Below are 16,546 nucleotides of genomic sequence, written 5' to 3' on the forward strand. Positions count from 1 at the left end.
GTGAATGGATCTCGTTCTTATAATATAAGAAGAACAAGATCCATTCACTCATTCACATTTCACACACTGATCACTCTATCTCCAGAACCACAACACCTAGAAAGCTGAAATTTGATAGGAATATTCCTTTTATGGTCTAGGTGTGCAACAAGAAAGGATTTTGCGAAAATCTAAACCGATCCTGAGATATGACCAATTTTTGATCGCTAAAATCACCATAAGAAATACACAGAGTGCAAAGACTTATACCGTGGTTCCATAAGTACTAAACACAACTCGGCTGGAATCTGTATCCAAGGTGCTTATAACGTTATAATTTATACCGTGGTTCCATAAGTACTAAACACAACTCGGCTGGAATCTGTATCCAAGGTAACATCTTCAGGAGATGCCAGATCCACCCTGACTACATTTGTATTTCTTAGCTTCCGTCTTGTGGCACTATTCCATTCTCCTGCAAGACAAATATAACAAGAGAGATTGGGATTCTTCATCTCCAGGATTATCACTAAAGCTCTAATGGTTCAGAAGGCAGAACTTGCTCGAAAAAGGAACTCAAAAGGCTGATTGGGATATAAATGTAATGAACAAATATCCTGAATAGTGTTAAACATTCTTGCCTAAATTCATCCGTATCTGACAAACCATTCGCGAGTTATTGTGAAACAAACAGAATTGTAGACAAAATAAACTTGGAACTCTTTTTGTCCGGCTGGCCTCTTCAAAAATAATAATAATAATAAAAAATAATACTTTCAGTACTGAATAAAATTAAAATAATAAAAATAAAAATAAATTGACCTAATTATTTACCTTGCCTCCAGTTGAATGTTGAGCTTGATGCGATAGAACTTTGAGATTCAACGCTGTCCATACTATTCTCCTCCAAATATTTCGACATTTCCCCTTGATAATCAGTACAACTCTCTTCTATCGCTCTGTAATCATTACAATAGAGTAGTAGTTATTTTATTTATTGTCTCTTTTGTCTATAGAAAAAGTTAACCAATAAAATATATAAGACTTTGTTTAGACTCCGATAGTATGGGGTCGTTTCAGTCCTATCTTGGCATTGTAAGCAAGTAAGCAAGATATATTCTACGAGTATTAAGGAGCTCCGCCCCGCCAAGTCAAGAAAGTTTGGCCGCGCTACTAGTGATATTATACGCGACAGGGAAAGTAGCCGTTTTCAGGTAGTTGTAGAGGGACAACTACAAATGATGGAAGAAAACGCATTGTGCGTGTGTGTTGGGGCACGAAAGTTGACCAAGTTGAAAAAAATTCATCCAAATCGGTTAAGACAAGCCGGAGATACTTGACTTTGAAAAACGTCAAATTTTTACACATTTTCTGCTGCTGCTTCTTTGACGTTGACCGCTCTACAGCCTAAACCACTGGACCGATTTTGTTGGTTGATGGCTCATTCTTTTTCTCGTGAGTGTCAGTAGTGCCTTTTCATATCTTCAAGACCCTAAAAGGACCCCTTTGGCCTTGAATTTGATAAAAGACTGATTTTCTTCTTAAAATGTCGGTTTTTAACGCATCTGGTGATAGTTTTAAAAGTTGGTTAGGCCTTAGGACCAGTGCTACGTGTGTAGGGATTACAATCTAGCAGGCTTTTGAATCCTGCGGGATCTCACGCGGGATTCGACCAATTTCGCGTGGGATTTTGTGGGATTTGCAAGTATTACCCGCGGCATGCGGCAGTTCTATAACATACATAGGTACTCCATAATGGGTAGAACACCCTATCCAACCTATAATATTACCAGTTTATCAAACGCTATACAAGGAAATAAAATGTATCAACATTATTAACTCTTTGAAGTCTGGGAAATTTCAAATTTATGTATATTACATATTACAATGACGAAACATTAAAACTGAACAGATATTATTTCTGATTGCAATTTGCAATCGACAATTGAGGACAGTGACAAAGTATTTGGCCTTTTCTGTTTTCTGTTTTTTTTTTTTTTTTTTTTTTTTTTTTTTAAATGCAGTTGCAATGGGTAAACATTATAAATAAATGGTCGATTCCTATGTAAAAAGTTGGGAAAAATCCAAATCTGAGATCAAAACTCCGAAAAAAATAACCGTAAAAGGTCGAAAATTCAATTTTTATTTTCCGTTCTAATGAAAGAGTTCAAAGATGTGTGACGTCAGACTTTACGCATAACTGTAAAAAGTCGAAAATTCAATTTTTATTTTCCGTTCTAATGAAAGAGTTCAAATATGTGTGACGTCAGACTTTACGCAGTTATTTTTTTCGTCCGTTAGGTAGCGCCACTATGCAAGCGCGCTAGCGGAGGAGCAGAAAGAATTGCGCAGAAACGTATGCGCAAAAACACATTAATGGTTTGCCCGCGAGGGAGCTTTGCTCGGGACATTTGATGTTATGTCATCGCTTACGGGAGCGTATGCCGTGACGTCAAACTTCACAATTTACCGGCATTTTTTTAATCGATTTATCTCGGGATCTAAAAGTCGTAGAAGAAAAAGAAAAATTCCGTTGGTCCTCATTTTGTGACGTCAAACTTCACAATTTAATCGATTTATCTCGGTATCTAAAAGTCGTAGAAGAAAAAGAAAAATTCTGTTGGTCCTCATTTTTCCTGCTCTATCACCCAAGTAAGCGCAACTGATCTATTGTAAACTTTTGCCCCGGCGGTATTCGAACTCGAGACCTACTACAAGATAAGACGTACTACTTACTTTATAGCCACTAACTCTAAACTACTAATCTGTCTCCTACTTACCAGTTCTTGTCTGGTTTGATAAGGTTGGACTTGGGGTTGAAGGCGGCTACTTCAAGATAGGGTGAGTGCACCTGTATGTTACCCCGGGGTGCATAGATAGGACCCAACAGATCCAAACCCCCCGCCCCCCTCACCATCTCTGTGAATCTACTCAGATCTATTGAACTATCCGCCTGAAATGAAAACACACAAACATGAGGATTATTCACCTAGCCAAGTGAGGACTAAATTAACACTCGACAGTAACCAGACAGGACTGACTGGTAGATTGTCCTAAGCCCCTCTAATAACCAAGAACCAACCAATAGAATCTAATTAAAGATAAAAGGAGTAGTAGATAGAGGAAACTTCTAACAACAAAGGAAGGTCTTATCTTCTCGAAATGAAAGAGAGAAGGGGGACAGGATAGGAAACAGCCAGCCGTTTTGAGAACAAACCTTAATAAGTAAATATGTATTGGTTTTACCGAAGTGAAACACAAACTACCAATAGCCGTTTTAGAATAATATTACCTCTAGTTTGAACCAGCGACCTAACGCTTATAAGGCAGACGTGCTATCCTCCAAGCTGACAAGGTTGGCTCATTTGTCTTTATATAGTTAGCTTCAGGGGTCTAACTTCGTGTCGCTTTTAACAAGAGGTTTTACCCTCCCTTCGGCTACAAGCCACCCTCCTTCTCAAATGTACCTCACACAGCCTGAGTAGGACCGTAAAAAAACAGCAGCACGCTATCGCCCAGATGGTCACCCATCCGAATACTAACCACGCGCAACGTTGCTCACGATAGGTTCACCCCTCACAGCTCACAATCGCTCGTTCTTCTTCAAATTTCAAATTTTTCGTTCGAACGGGATGGCTTGATTCCAAAATAATGATTATTTTCATCGTGTTTTTAGTCAACTTCTCCTGTCTGTGCCGCTCTAATGTGACAATATCGTATTTTACTTTTTACTCAACGAAATAGTGAGCGCTTGGTGTGTTTTTGTTTTCGTTTTTTTTTTTTTTTTACTAAATTAAAAAAAAAAAATAATAGGTACATTGTTTCTAGTGACGGTGAATTTTACATGGTTTTTTATTTAACAATTTTGTTCTGCTCATAAAATGTTCTTTTCCTTTTAATTCACAACCGGAACTTTGACATACGTGTCAGGTAAACCTGTTTAAAAGTTTCAACGATTACATTCGGTATCAATTGAAACATATTAGGTGATCCAGAATATTTTTATCCATAACATAATTACCTATAATATTGACATAATAACATAATTTAGCTAACATCTAGGTATCAATAAGTATTAAAATTATAAAGATCAAATACCTACTCATAACTTTTTTCCCCAAGTTAGTAAAAAAATAACCAAAAGCAATAACTAAATATTAGATTTAGATAAGTTCCTAAAAATACAAAAATATTTTGTGCGAAAATGAAAGCTAAAACCTAATAGATACTATCTAATAAACCTACCTCAAACTTATCAAAGAAACTGTTGAAGGAAAAAAAAATCCCATAGTTAAAGGGAACTTAGCTGAAATAAGTCTAACTCACCTAATTTGGCCTCAAAGGCGGCCAGAGCCTGTTCAGGTTTAATCTGGAAGTAATAGTTAGAGGCCAGACCAGGGCCGGCTATCCTCTTCACTATAAAACTATCACAGGCTGGGACTCGACCTCGCTTCTTAATGAGTCCGTAGAACATGATGGTATCCCACAGTAGACGTAGCCAATATCGAACCAGACCCACTGAAATCATAAAACACAACATGGGGTTACAGTAAAAAAAAAAAAAAATATTATTTAACTTAAGAAAACTTCTTAGAAAGGTTGAGGCTGGGAAATCACATGGAACTGAAAGAACTGTCAGCAGACAGAGATGCATTCAGACGTTTTGCATGAAAATATTAAATTGAACTCATAACTAGGCATTGTATCAAATCACGATACTTTGCCTTTTCATTCAGCTCCTAAATTCTTCACGAGGTATCGAATTAAATTGAACTCATAACTAGGCATTGTATCAAATCACGATACTTTGCCTTTTCATTCAGCTCCTAAATTCTTCACGAGGTATCGAATGTTTTTCTGACGGTCACCCATTCAGCCTCACACCACGCTCGAAGGTGTTTAACCCGAGTATGTCTTGTGGCTATAGTTACCTGAGACACAGAGTACACACGCTATGGGACACACGATACAGGCGACCAGCAGAGCCAGCAAGGGTTGAATTAACCCTTGGAGTAGAATATTGATAACGAGGGCTTCTAGAATGACACAGTAACGGTTCCGAACCAGAGGATCTGGGCAATCAAAATCATATACCAAAGCCATAACCAAATGCATCCCAAGTGTTACTATAGGCACCCTGCAATACATAGAAATAACAATTTTGGTTAAACTGTGGAACTCCTTCGGATAACGGGCCCCTAAAGTATAGGGCCTAAAGAGTCATCAATGTCATCATAGGTAAACTCGGGGAAAAAAGTTAACGAGCAAATTTATTTTACAAATTCAACATGTTTACCGAATTAAATGAAAATCAGATAAACCATTCAAACGTTTTGATAAATAGACAGACGACATAAATACAAAATCGTTGAGTTAAAACTTGGACATCATTTCGTTCAGTCAATAATATTTCTGCCATTCAGGTAAAACACACAGAAATAACAACAGGATTTGAATGAAAATCTTTACCTGATGGGGTGATACATAATATCCAAAGTTGGTTAGGACCAGCTACATGAAAGTTAACCAACTATTTATGTATAAAAATAAATGCAGTTTCTTTGTGGTATTATGTCACAACTTTGGTGCTCACTGCAGCATTGTAGGATTTTTCTTTCCAATATCTCAATAATCCTAAACTCTAATGTTTACCTACCATGCTGGCACCGGTCGCTATGCGCATTTATATGTCATAGCTACTCATTTTCCTCACGAGGCTGAGTGGGCCAACTATGGGATTTTTTTTTCCTTTCAAACCAGGCGTTTTATATTTGCTATCACCAATTGGCTGATTCTGATTTGACTGGCTAGAGCTGATTCCGCTACGCTGCTGTAACAATACAAGTGAGTAGCTGCTTTAAACGAGTAGCGACCAGTGTGAAAAGATTATTGAAATGTGGAAATTGATTGCAAAGGAGGCACTTAGTAATGTCATATCCACAAAGCTCTGCTTTACCATAAAGAATTTGAGAAGATAAGATTTTCATTGTGTTGATTTCAGAACTGGATGAGTTGCTAGCATATCAACATCAAACTGAAGCGCGTATTCAACAACCACAGAAGGATTTTTCTTCTAAGAAGTTTTCTTAAGTTAAATAATATTTTTTTTTTTTTTTACTGTAACCCCATGTTGTGTTTTATGATTTCAGTGGGTCTGGTTCGATATTGGCTACGTCTACTGTGGGATACCATCATGTTCTACGGACTCATTAAGAAGCGAGGTCGAGTCCCAGCCTGTGATAGTTTTATAGTGAAGAGGATAGCCGGCCCTGGTCTGGCCTCTAACTATTACTTCCAGATTAAACCTGAACAGGCTCTGGCCGCCTTTGAGGCCAAATTAGGTGAGTTAGACTTATTTCAGCTAAGTTCCCTTTGACTATGGGATTTTTTTTTTTTACCTTTCAAACCAGGCGTTTTATGTTTGCTATCACCAATTGGCTGATTCTGATTTGATTGGCTAGAGCTGATTCCGCTACGCTGCTGTAACAATACAAGTAAGTAGCTGCTTTAAACGAGTAGCGACCAGTGTGAAAAGATTATTGAAATGTGGAAATTGATTGCAAAGGAGGCACTTAGTAATGTTGTCATATCCACAAAGCTCTGCTTTACCATAAAGAATTTGAGAAGATAAGATTTCCATTGTGTTGATTTCAGAACTGGATGAGTTGCTAGCATATCAACATCAAACTGAAGCGCGTATTCAACAACCACAGAAGGATTTTTCTCAGTTTGTCGAGGCATGTTTCGGCCCATTCTCAGCATCACTTGCTAAGAACGGCCCTTACAAGGAGCTAGAGAAGGAGGCAGATAATCTGATGACGTCACTACATGAGAAGTTAGATAGGAGAAAACGAGAACTAGTATCTGGTCTGTCTCCCTCACTCAGATCCAAAGTCAAACTAACCACCATAGAACTCAAGGTGAGTCCAATGTTAGGTATAATATAAAATCGCAACAGAAAAAAAATCGCCTGGGGCGCAAAATTTCTTCGGTAGGTACCTACTTCCACTTCTACATCTGTGTAGGAGTTAGGTAGTTGGCGAATATAAAACTTTCATGTGAATTTTAACAAAAAGTTTAAATTGTAGAACTAGATACAAAACATAATGTTGAAAAAATTGCTTTATATTTGTTTTCTGTTTTCAGATTGCCATCCAGCAGGCAGCTCTAATGTTGGAGAGGTTTTATCCTAGTCATGTATTCTCTAGACTAGGTAACATAATGTTGAAAAAATTGCTTTATACCTATTTGTTTTCTGTTTTCAGATTGCCATCCAGCAGGCAGCTCTAATGTTGGAGAGGTTTTATCCTAGTCATGTATTCTCTAGACTAGGTCCTGAGAGAGAAGAAGAGCTATGGGAAGTGAAAGGCTTGGCTCGTAATGACTGGGCAGGACTGGCTGGTCTCATCTATGCTGAAATATTCTCCTTGGATTTCCTCACACCACTCGATGATTCTGACACCAAGTTCAAACTAGAGGTAATATTATTCTAAAACGGCTATTGGTAGTTTGTGTTTCACTTCGGTAAAACCAATACATATTTACTTATTAAGGTTTGTTCTCAAAACGGCTGGCTGTTTCCTATCCTGTCCCCCTTCTCTCTTTCATTTCGAGAAGATAAGACCTTCCTTTGTTGTTAGAAGTTTCCTCTATCTACTACTCCTTTTATCTTTATCTTTAATTAGATTCTATTGGTTGGTTCTTGGTTATTAGAGGGGCTTAGGACAATCTACCAGTCAGTCCTGTCTGGTTACTGTCGAGTGTTAATTTAGTCCTCACTTGGCTAGGTGAATAATCCTCATGTTTGTGTGTTTTCATTTCAGCCGGATAGTTCAATAGATCTGAGTAGATTCACAGAGATGGTGAGGGGGGCGGGGGGTTTGGATCTGTTGGGTCCTATCTATGCACCCCGGGGTAACATACAGGTGCACTCACCCTATCTTGAAGTAGCCGCCTTCAACCCCAAGTCCAACCTTATCAAACCAGACAAGAACTGGTAAGTAGGAGACAGATTAGTAGTTTAGAGCTAGTACCTTGGACAATAGTACGTCTTATCTTGTAGTAGGTCTCCAGTTCGAATACCGCCGGGGCAAAAGTTTACAATAGATCAGTTGCGCTTATTTGGGTGATGTTTCAAAGTCATAGAGCAGGAAAAATGAGGACCAACGGAATTTTTCTTTTTCTTCTACTATGTTTTGTACATTTTAGAAGAAAAATCACTAATCTAGCTTAAAAATTGACTCCATAGCATGATTTTGAAAACCGTCTGTTCTTTTTGCCGGACCCTGTATTACCTGAGTATTTACTGTGTAAGTTCAGAGTCCACGTCAATGATCTCCTCTCTATCTCTAATATGTATGGGGACTGCTGTATAATATTACCTGAGTATTTGCTGTGTAAGTTCAGAATCCAGGTCAATGACCTCGTCTCTATCTCTATTCTGTATGTTACCTGAGTATTTGCTGTGTAAGTTTAGAATCCAGGTCAATGACCTCGTCTCTATCTCTATTATGTATGGTGACTGCTGTATAATATTACCTGAGTATTTGCTGTGTAAGTTCAGAGTCCAGGTCAATGACCTCGTCTCTATCTCTATTATGTATGGTGACTGCTATTCTGGCTGGATGAGGTAATGGTAGAGGTATGAGCAGCTTCTCTCCATTGTACGGAACACTGGATCGTTTCCATGGTCGCCAGCTATGCCCCACCCCTCGCTCTGAGTTAGCTCCGCCCCCTCGTCTCTCATTGGTGGAATCAGGACCTTCCCCTCCACTAGACACACCTCCACCCCCTCCCCCTCCTACAGACCGACCATTGTGATTCTTGGAACTCCAGCTGAGAAAAAAAAAAAAAACAACAACGCACGAAACAAGATTGAAAATTAAATATTTCATGACATGGATTTTATCTTGAACATGATATTGACAGTTGACTACACATATGTTTGAGCTCACACTTCAAATCAAATCGGGATGAAGCAAATCTGATTCTTTAATGGAGCAGTTGCAAATGGGTAAAAATTATAAATAAATGGTCGATTCCTATGTAAAAAGTTGGGAAAAATCCAAATCTGTGTAAAAGGTCTAAAATTAAATTTTTATTTTCCGTTCTAATGAAAGAGTTCAAATATGTGTGACGTCAGACTTTACGCAGTTGTTTTTTTCGTCCGCTAGGTAGCGCCAGTACCAGTATGCAAGCACGCTTGCGGAGGAGCAGAAAGAAATGCGCAGAAACGTATGCGCACAAACACATTAATGTGTTGCCTGCGAGCTCAAACGGTGGTGGAACACTCATCTTTTAAAAAACCAATAAATAGACCCGACCCGATTTAAAACAGAATAAAAATCACCCATATTTTGGTACGAACTTCGGATTTCTCTTTTATGTCCTGCACATTGCATACCTATTTGAGTTTCACGGCGTTCATACAAATTTTTCGTCTACAAGTCAACGCGACTACGCGGGAGCGTATGCCGTGACGTCAAAGTTCACGATTTACCGGTATTTTTTTAATCGATTTATCTCGGGATCTAGAAGTCAAAGAAAAAGAAAAACAAAAATTCCGTTGGTCCTCATTTTTTCTGCTCTATGACTTTGAAACATCACCCAAGTAAGCGCAACTGATCTATTACCTCTTTTTTTCTCTCGTTCTCTGTCGATTTCCAATCGATATCGATCGACAATGTGGTACCTATCAAATTTCCACCTCTCCAGTCTCCACATGGAATATGCAACTGATCTATTGGAAACAAAAGTGAAACGAAGGAGAAGAAGAAGAAGAATTAAGAGGCAGAAGAAAGAATGGGGAGAAGGAGAACCGTAAAAATAAAGGAAAACGAGAATAAGGCAACGGGGAAGGCGAGAGAGAGAGAGAGAGTAAGTGAGAGAGAGAGAGTGAGGGAGAGACGGAGAGAGAGAGAGTAAGTGAGAGAGAGAGAGTGAGGGAGAGACGGAGAGAGAGAGAGAGGGAGTGAGGGAGAGAGAGGGAGAGAGAGAGAGAGAGAGAGAAAGCAATCAAAATATCAGGAAAGTGACGGATTAAGAGGCAGAAGAAAGAATGGGGAGAAGGAGAACCGTAAAAAGAAAGGAAAATGAGAATAAGGCAACGGGGAAGGAGAGAGAGAGAGAGAGAGAGAGAGAGAGAGAGAAAGCAATCAAAATATCAGGAAAGTGACGGAGCAAAAATAATTGATGTTTAAATTATCGACGCTTCAGGGAGCACAACAAACGTAACATGTTCTTTATAACATGTGCTACATATCTACATAACATGTTATTCTATCCATATAACACATGTACAGTAGAACCTCGATTATTTCAACTTCCATTCTTTCAATGCTCTATTATTTCAACCCATGTTCTTTATAACATGTGCTACATATCTACATAACATGTACTTTATAACATGTTATTCTATCCATATAACACATGTACAGTAGAACCTCGATTATTTCAACTTCCATTCTTTCAATGCTCTATTATTTCAACTAGGTAAACTCGGGGAAAAAAGTTAACGAGCAAATTTATTTTACAAATTCAACATGTTTACCGAATTAAATGAAAATCAGATAAACCATTCAAACGTTTTGATAAATAGACAGACGACATAAATACAAAATCGTTGAGTTAAAACTTGGACATCATTTCGTTCAGTCAATAATATTTCTGCCATTCAGGTAAAACACACAGAAATAACAACAGGATTTGAATGAAAATCTCTTGGATTTATTATATTAGGTAAAACACACAGAAAAATAACAACAGGATTTGAATGAAAATCTCTTGGATTTATTATATTAGATAAAACACACAGAAATAAAAACAGGATTTGAATGAAAATCTCTTGGATTTATTATATTAGATAAAACACACAGAAATAACAACAGGATTTGAATGAAAATCTCTTGGATTTATTATATTAGGTAAAACACACAGAAATAACAACAGGATTTGAATGAAAATCGCTTGGATTTATTCTATTAGGTAAAACACACAGAAATAACAACAGGATTTGAATGAAAATCTCTTGGATTTATTATATTAGGTAAAACACACAGAAATAACAACAGGATTTGAATGAAAATCTCTTGGATTTATTATATTAGGTAAAACACACAGAAATAACAATAGGATTTGAATGAAAATCTCTTGGATTTATTATATTAGGTAAAACACACAGAAATAACAACAGGATTTGAATGAAAATCTCTTGGATTTATTATATTAGGTAAAACACACAGAAATAACAACAGGATTTGAATGAAAATCTCTTGGATTTATTATATTAGGTAAAACACACAGAAATAACAACAGGATTTGAATGAAAATCTCTTGGATTTATTACCTATGTGATGTAGTTGAGTAAAAGTTTCATTGTATATATGTATGACGTTAGTTATGAGGATAGGATTAGGATAATAGTTTGGTTAATTTACAAATGGTTTCCTCTCCTTGCTTCAGTTCCTCGTCACATTTCTTTTTCAACTTGGGATACATGTTTATTTGCATGTTGAGAAAATCTTCATAGGTCTCTGGTAATCTCAACATTTTATCTAACGCTGCATTACTTCTCATTGTATCTGTTATTTTCTTCCTCAGTGTTATAATCTCATGGGCGCATGGTTTGGTAGCCACAGGTTTACTGATGGGTATATTATCCACACAGGCTACTTGTAGTGCACATAGTCTATCTGCTCTCATAAATCTTTCATTCCGGAAAGATTCATATTCTTCAGGTGTCATCATGGGGTTGACAATGTGTGACCTATCTAATTTTAACTGTTCATAGGATCTGTTGAATTGTTCTTTACATTGTATGAGAGTATAGAATGTTGACATTTGACGTTTGAGTGATTCTATGAGTTGTGTAATGTATCGCTCACGAGGTTGCTGTCTGTTAGGTGTCTCAAATCCTGAGGCGACTTTCTGGTTTCTCTCTGTTAGTTTGGTCTCCAGTATGGTCAGTGTTTCATCATAAAGTTTCTCTAATCTTCTTAGCCTGGGTGCATATACCTGATGCATGGTAGGGATGAACTTCTGATAGAAACTACATGTTTGTTCCATTGCTTTCCACTTCTGTAACTTCTCAAAGAATACTTTCTCCACTTGGTTGGTGACCTGATAGGTAAACATAAACCGTGTTGTGTTCTTCATATGATGCCTCTCTATGACATCCAGTAGGATTTTATGTTTCTCTTTCACCACGAGATGTTTCTCATAGCCCGCCTTGATTCTCTGGATGAGTTGGAATCGTGAGGATGTGGATCTATCATCTCCATCATCTCCACCTCCTCTCCCCTCCTCCTCCTCTTCCTGCTCCAACCTACCAGAGCTTGCCCCATCCATCAAATCCTTGGGAGTATAGAAATCGAACGAGAGTTTAGCATGGAAATCTGCCTTGTCCACAGGAATGATAGTGGTGGTGGATTGCTCAACATTCTCAGTCTGTAGAGGTGGGAGTACCATGTCCGTACCGGATAACATATCACTCGAGAAGTCTGCATCTTCATCATAACCTAACCACCCTACAATATCTTGAGGTAATAAATCCAACACTTCGCCTTCAGGATTCATATGGAACTTGATTCAACAAAACTAAAATGTACACCAATTTGATTCAAAATTAAAAAGTTCTAGGAGAAGGAAACCAGGAAAGTTTGATGTAATAAAAAGGAAACAACTATATGCTCAGCACTGGACACTTGAAAATTTCTCTCAACTTTCATTATAACTTTGCAACATGTTGCTGGCACATAGCAAGTGGACAGGCAGCTCTAATATAAAATACTTACCAAATGACGGCAGTTAAAGCTAGTAAGCAAGTGGACAGGCAGCTCTAATATAAAATACTTACCAAATGGCAGTTAAAGCTAGTAAGCAAGTGGACAGGCAGCTCTAATATAAAATACTTACCAAATGACGGCAGTTAAAGCTAGTAGAAGGCACACAATGGTAGTGATGATGCAAGCTATAGGAAACACAAGGGTTAGTACTAGAGTACCCAGGACACCTTTGATCAGATAATTCCACATTCTATTCACATGCCGTGTTAATCCTTTCCCTATGAAACCTGCAAAACAAGTAGGAAAATAATGAATTAGTAGGTCCTACAAAAAGATAAAATGGAGCATATTTAATTGAAAGCGCACCTCATTACATTGGAGTAAGGTTAGGACACACATAACCACACCGCGTCCTCCCCTAGCAGAGTCCGCGACACGGACTACTATCGTTGACGATGGTAGGAGAACACACTAAGTGACGGTGTATAACAAGTCTTGTTATACAGTCATGTAGACCAGGGAATATCACTCTCCATGTTACACGAGTCCGCACCGGCTCTATCATTAACTAAACTGAACTAATCTGTGACGGTGTATAACAAGACCGCTCCGAGCTACAGTCATGTAGACCAGGGAATATCACTCTCCATGTTACACGAGTCCGCACCGGCTCTATCATTAACTAAACTGAACTAATCTGTGACGGTGCGGACACGGTGATTGTACCGACAAGTTCAAATTCTCGCCGTAACACGTCCAAGTGTTAACACTCGCGGGCGCAGTTTGCTCATGTGTGTCCTGACCTTAATTCATCAGTCAGACACTAGGCTTTTATTTTTAGTCCGTCCTTCCTTTATTATTACGATAGTAATAAAAAGGTATAAGGGACGGACTATTGTATTTGCTTCGGTGTCGTCTGTCTGTCACTCTGTCTGTCCCCATAGAAGAACTTATCCAAACCTGGTCGACCTATATATCAAATTAAAGGTCTTTTTACCAGGAACACGAAAATGGTGGTGCAAATTTTGTCCAGAAAACCATAAAGCCAAAAAACAAAAAAAAAACTGGTTTTCGGGGGATTTTTTCACATTTTCTCACACAAATGAGCTCTGATCTCGAAATTTGTCGCGACGACTTATAACTCAAAGCGAGAAAGTTTTAGATAACACTTCAGTCGTTATTTTAAGACCGGTTTTAGCGTCACCTGTGTTAAGCTACGCCGAGCAATAATAAATGGATGGGTGACTTAAACATTATATTGGGAATAAAGGGAGAACGGGCTCTAGTCTTGATTTTAAATCATTACGTTTAGATAACACTTCAGTCGTTAATTTAAGACCGGTTTTAGCGTCATCTATGTTAATCTACGCCGAGCAAGGCCAATAATGGATGGGTGACTTAAACCTTATATTGGGAATAAAGGGAGAACGGGCTCTAGTCTTGATTTTAAATCATTACATGAAAGAAAAATCAAAGCAAGAATAATAATAAACTGAATATTAAACAAATTAGGTATGTACATAGGTACTGATTTTCTCTAATCTCGATCGAATAAACTACGGGCTAAAAAATTCGCGGAGGGACGGGCCCAGCTTGTTACAGTAGTTTTAAGTAAAATTAAATAAAAAATCATATCTTATAAATACCTATTAGTTATTTAGGCCTTACCTGTGTCCGGTTTGGTTTCGAAATAGGTTCTAGACTTGGATATGTGACGACATAGATGTAGTAATCTCGAGCATAGCGTGGGAGTAAGTGAGAACTTGCGTGGAAACAGAGTACCATTGACTTGAGATAACTCGAAGTGAGAATAGAACGGTTCAATACACACCAGAGCACGAATACCCAGCGGACTACACCATGGAATGAATATCTAAACACAAACAATAGAATATAAGATAACTAACTAACTCAGGTTTCTTAGCAAGAATAATAATAAACTGAATATTAAACAAATTAGGTATGTACATAGGTACTGATTTTCTCTAATCTCGATCGAATAAACTACGGTCTAAAAAATTCGCGGAGGGACGGGCCCAGCTTGTTACAATAGTTTTAAGTAAAATTAAATAAAAAATCATATCTTATAAATACCTATTAGTTATTTAGGCCTTACCTGTGTCCGGTTTGGTTTCGAAATAGGTTCTAGACTTGGATATGTGACGACATAGATGTAGTAATCTCGAGCATAGCGTGGGAGTAAGTGAGAACTTGCGTGGAAACAGAGTACCATTGACTTGAGATAACTCGAAGTGAGAATAGAACGGTTCAATACACACCAGAGCACGAATACCCAGCGGACTACACCATGGAATGAATATCTAAACACAAACAATAGAATATAAGATAACTAACTAACTCAGGTTTCTTCTTCTAAATAATATATGAAGGATGAAAATCTAAATTTGACTTTTTTATACATAAAAAAAAAAATAAATAAAATAAAATACACGTCCTATTTTGGACTAAAAAAAAAAAAATAATACAAATTTAAATAATGAATTATTTCTGAAGCTGAGAGTCTCTTCAAAATATTTGTTACCACAACATTTGTAAGAGCCTTTACTAAATTTATCACCTCTATAAATTTTCTTTTTCACTCTGGTAATACCCACCTCACAAGCTACAAGTTGGAACTTACCCCAAAGAAGAACATTGTATTCCAACACCAGGACCATGTTCTATGTGTATAGTTGATCCATCGCCACAGAGGCCATCTTGTACTTGAGCTACGTATCACCTCTTTCTCCACTAGAAACACAGGCTAGGGAAAAACGGGACAGAATTATATTATATTTAGTGAATTGTATAGGTATTAATTATAACCCCACAAAAACACAAATGTGAAAAGAAGGCCAAGTTCCTATCCAAAAATGTCGGTCTATAAAAGCTTAGTTAAGTACCTATCAAAAATGATATGGTAGTAGATTTTGACATCTACTGACAAAAAAACAACAACAACTCACGGTAATGAGAAGATCTGCAGGTACCTACTAATCATGTGTAAATATATACTTAGAAAAAAGGAGTGAGATCCCCCACAGAAACACAAATGTGAAAAGAAGGCCAAGTTCCTATCCAAAAATGTCGGTCTATAAAAGCTTAGTTAAGTACCTATCAAAAATGATATGGTAGTAGATTTTGACATCTACTGACAAAAAAACAACAACAACTCACGGTAATGAGAAGATCTGCAGGTACCTACTAATCATGTGTAAATACATACTTAGAAAAAAGGGGGGAGATCCCCCACAAAAACACAAATGTGAAAAGAAGGCCAAGTTCCTATCCAAAAATGTCGGTCTATAAAAGCTTAGTTAAGTACCTATCAAAAATGATATGGTAGTAGATGTTGACATCTACTGACAAAAAAACAACGACAACAACAACTCACGGTAATAAGAAGATCTGCAGGTACCTACTAATCATGTGTAAATACATACTTAGAAAAAAGGAGTGAGATCCCCCACAAAAACACAAATGTGAAAAGAAGGCCAAGTTCCTATCCAAAAATGTCGGTCTATAAAAGCTTAGTTAAGTACCTATCAAAAATGATATGGTAGTAGATGTTGACATCTACTGACAAAAAAACAACGACAACAACAACTCACGGTAATAAGAAGATCTGCAGGTACCTACTAATCATGTGTAAATACATACTTAGAAAAAAGGAGTGAGATCCCCCACAAAAACACAAATGTGAAAAGAAGGCCAAGTTCCTATCCAAAAATGTCGGTCTATAAAAGCTTAGTTAAGTACCTATCAAAAATGATATGGTAGTAGAT

The 16,546-nt window shown here is 37.6% G+C and overlaps 2 protein-coding genes across 3 annotated transcripts in view; one reads left to right on the forward strand and one right to left on the reverse strand.

Moving 5' to 3' along the window:
• Window positions 1-16,546, reverse strand: part of LOC103518835 — a 40,579-nt gene continuing 24,033 nt past the window's right edge. Inside the window, exons 12-20 of the mRNA XM_026830242.1 lie at window positions 12,892-13,048; window positions 4,911-5,116; window positions 4,306-4,497; window positions 3,272-3,291; window positions 2,758-2,932; window positions 1,820-1,829; window positions 814-938; window positions 242-454; window positions 1-30 (exon numbers count right to left, since the gene is read on the reverse strand). Coding sequence (XP_026686043.1) covers window positions 318-454; window positions 814-938; window positions 1,820-1,829; window positions 2,758-2,932; window positions 3,272-3,291; window positions 4,306-4,497; window positions 4,911-5,116; window positions 12,892-13,048 — 1,022 coding nt within the window. The 3' untranslated portion in view covers window positions 1-30; window positions 242-317. The remainder of the gene's footprint in view (window positions 31-241; window positions 455-813; window positions 939-1,819; window positions 1,830-2,757; window positions 2,933-3,271; window positions 3,292-4,305; window positions 4,498-4,910; window positions 5,117-12,891; window positions 13,049-16,546) is intronic.
• On the forward strand, window positions 6,131-8,001 carry LOC113471314. 2 transcript variants are annotated; one of them, XM_026830379.1, is made up of 5 exons: window positions 6,131-6,320; window positions 6,634-6,899; window positions 7,126-7,192; window positions 7,312-7,457; window positions 7,803-8,001. In XM_026830379.1, the coding sequence occupies exons 1-5, from the start codon at window positions 6,173-6,175 to the stop codon at window positions 7,977-7,979; spliced, it is 804 nt and encodes a 267-aa protein (XP_026686180.1). In that variant the 5' UTR covers window positions 6,131-6,172; the 3' UTR covers window positions 7,980-8,001. The 2 variants fall into 2 exon arrangements, with proteins under 2 accessions (XP_026686180.1, XP_026686175.1); XM_026830374.1 differs by lacking the exon at window positions 7,126-7,192 and having other exon boundaries at window positions 7,245-7,457.

Source organism: Diaphorina citri, unplaced genomic scaffold (assembly GCF_000475195.1).
Source record: "Diaphorina citri unplaced genomic scaffold, Diaci psyllid genome assembly version 1.1 scaffold62, whole genome shotgun sequence".
NCBI classification, from domain to species: domain Eukaryota; kingdom Metazoa; phylum Arthropoda; class Insecta; order Hemiptera; family Psyllidae; genus Diaphorina; species Diaphorina citri.

Coding starts and splice junctions, on each gene's coding strand:
- LOC113471314 (XM_026830379.1), top strand. CDS start 6,173: ATGTTCTACGGACTCATTAAGAAGCGAGGTCGAGTCCCAGCCTGTGAT. Junction 6,900..7,125: donor TAACCACCATAGAACTCAAG/GTGAGTCCAATG, acceptor TTCTGTTTTCAG/ATTGCCATCCAGCAGGCAGC. Junction 7,458..7,802: donor ACACCAAGTTCAAACTAGAG/GTAATATTATTC, acceptor TTTTCATTTCAG/CCGGATAGTTCAATAGATCT.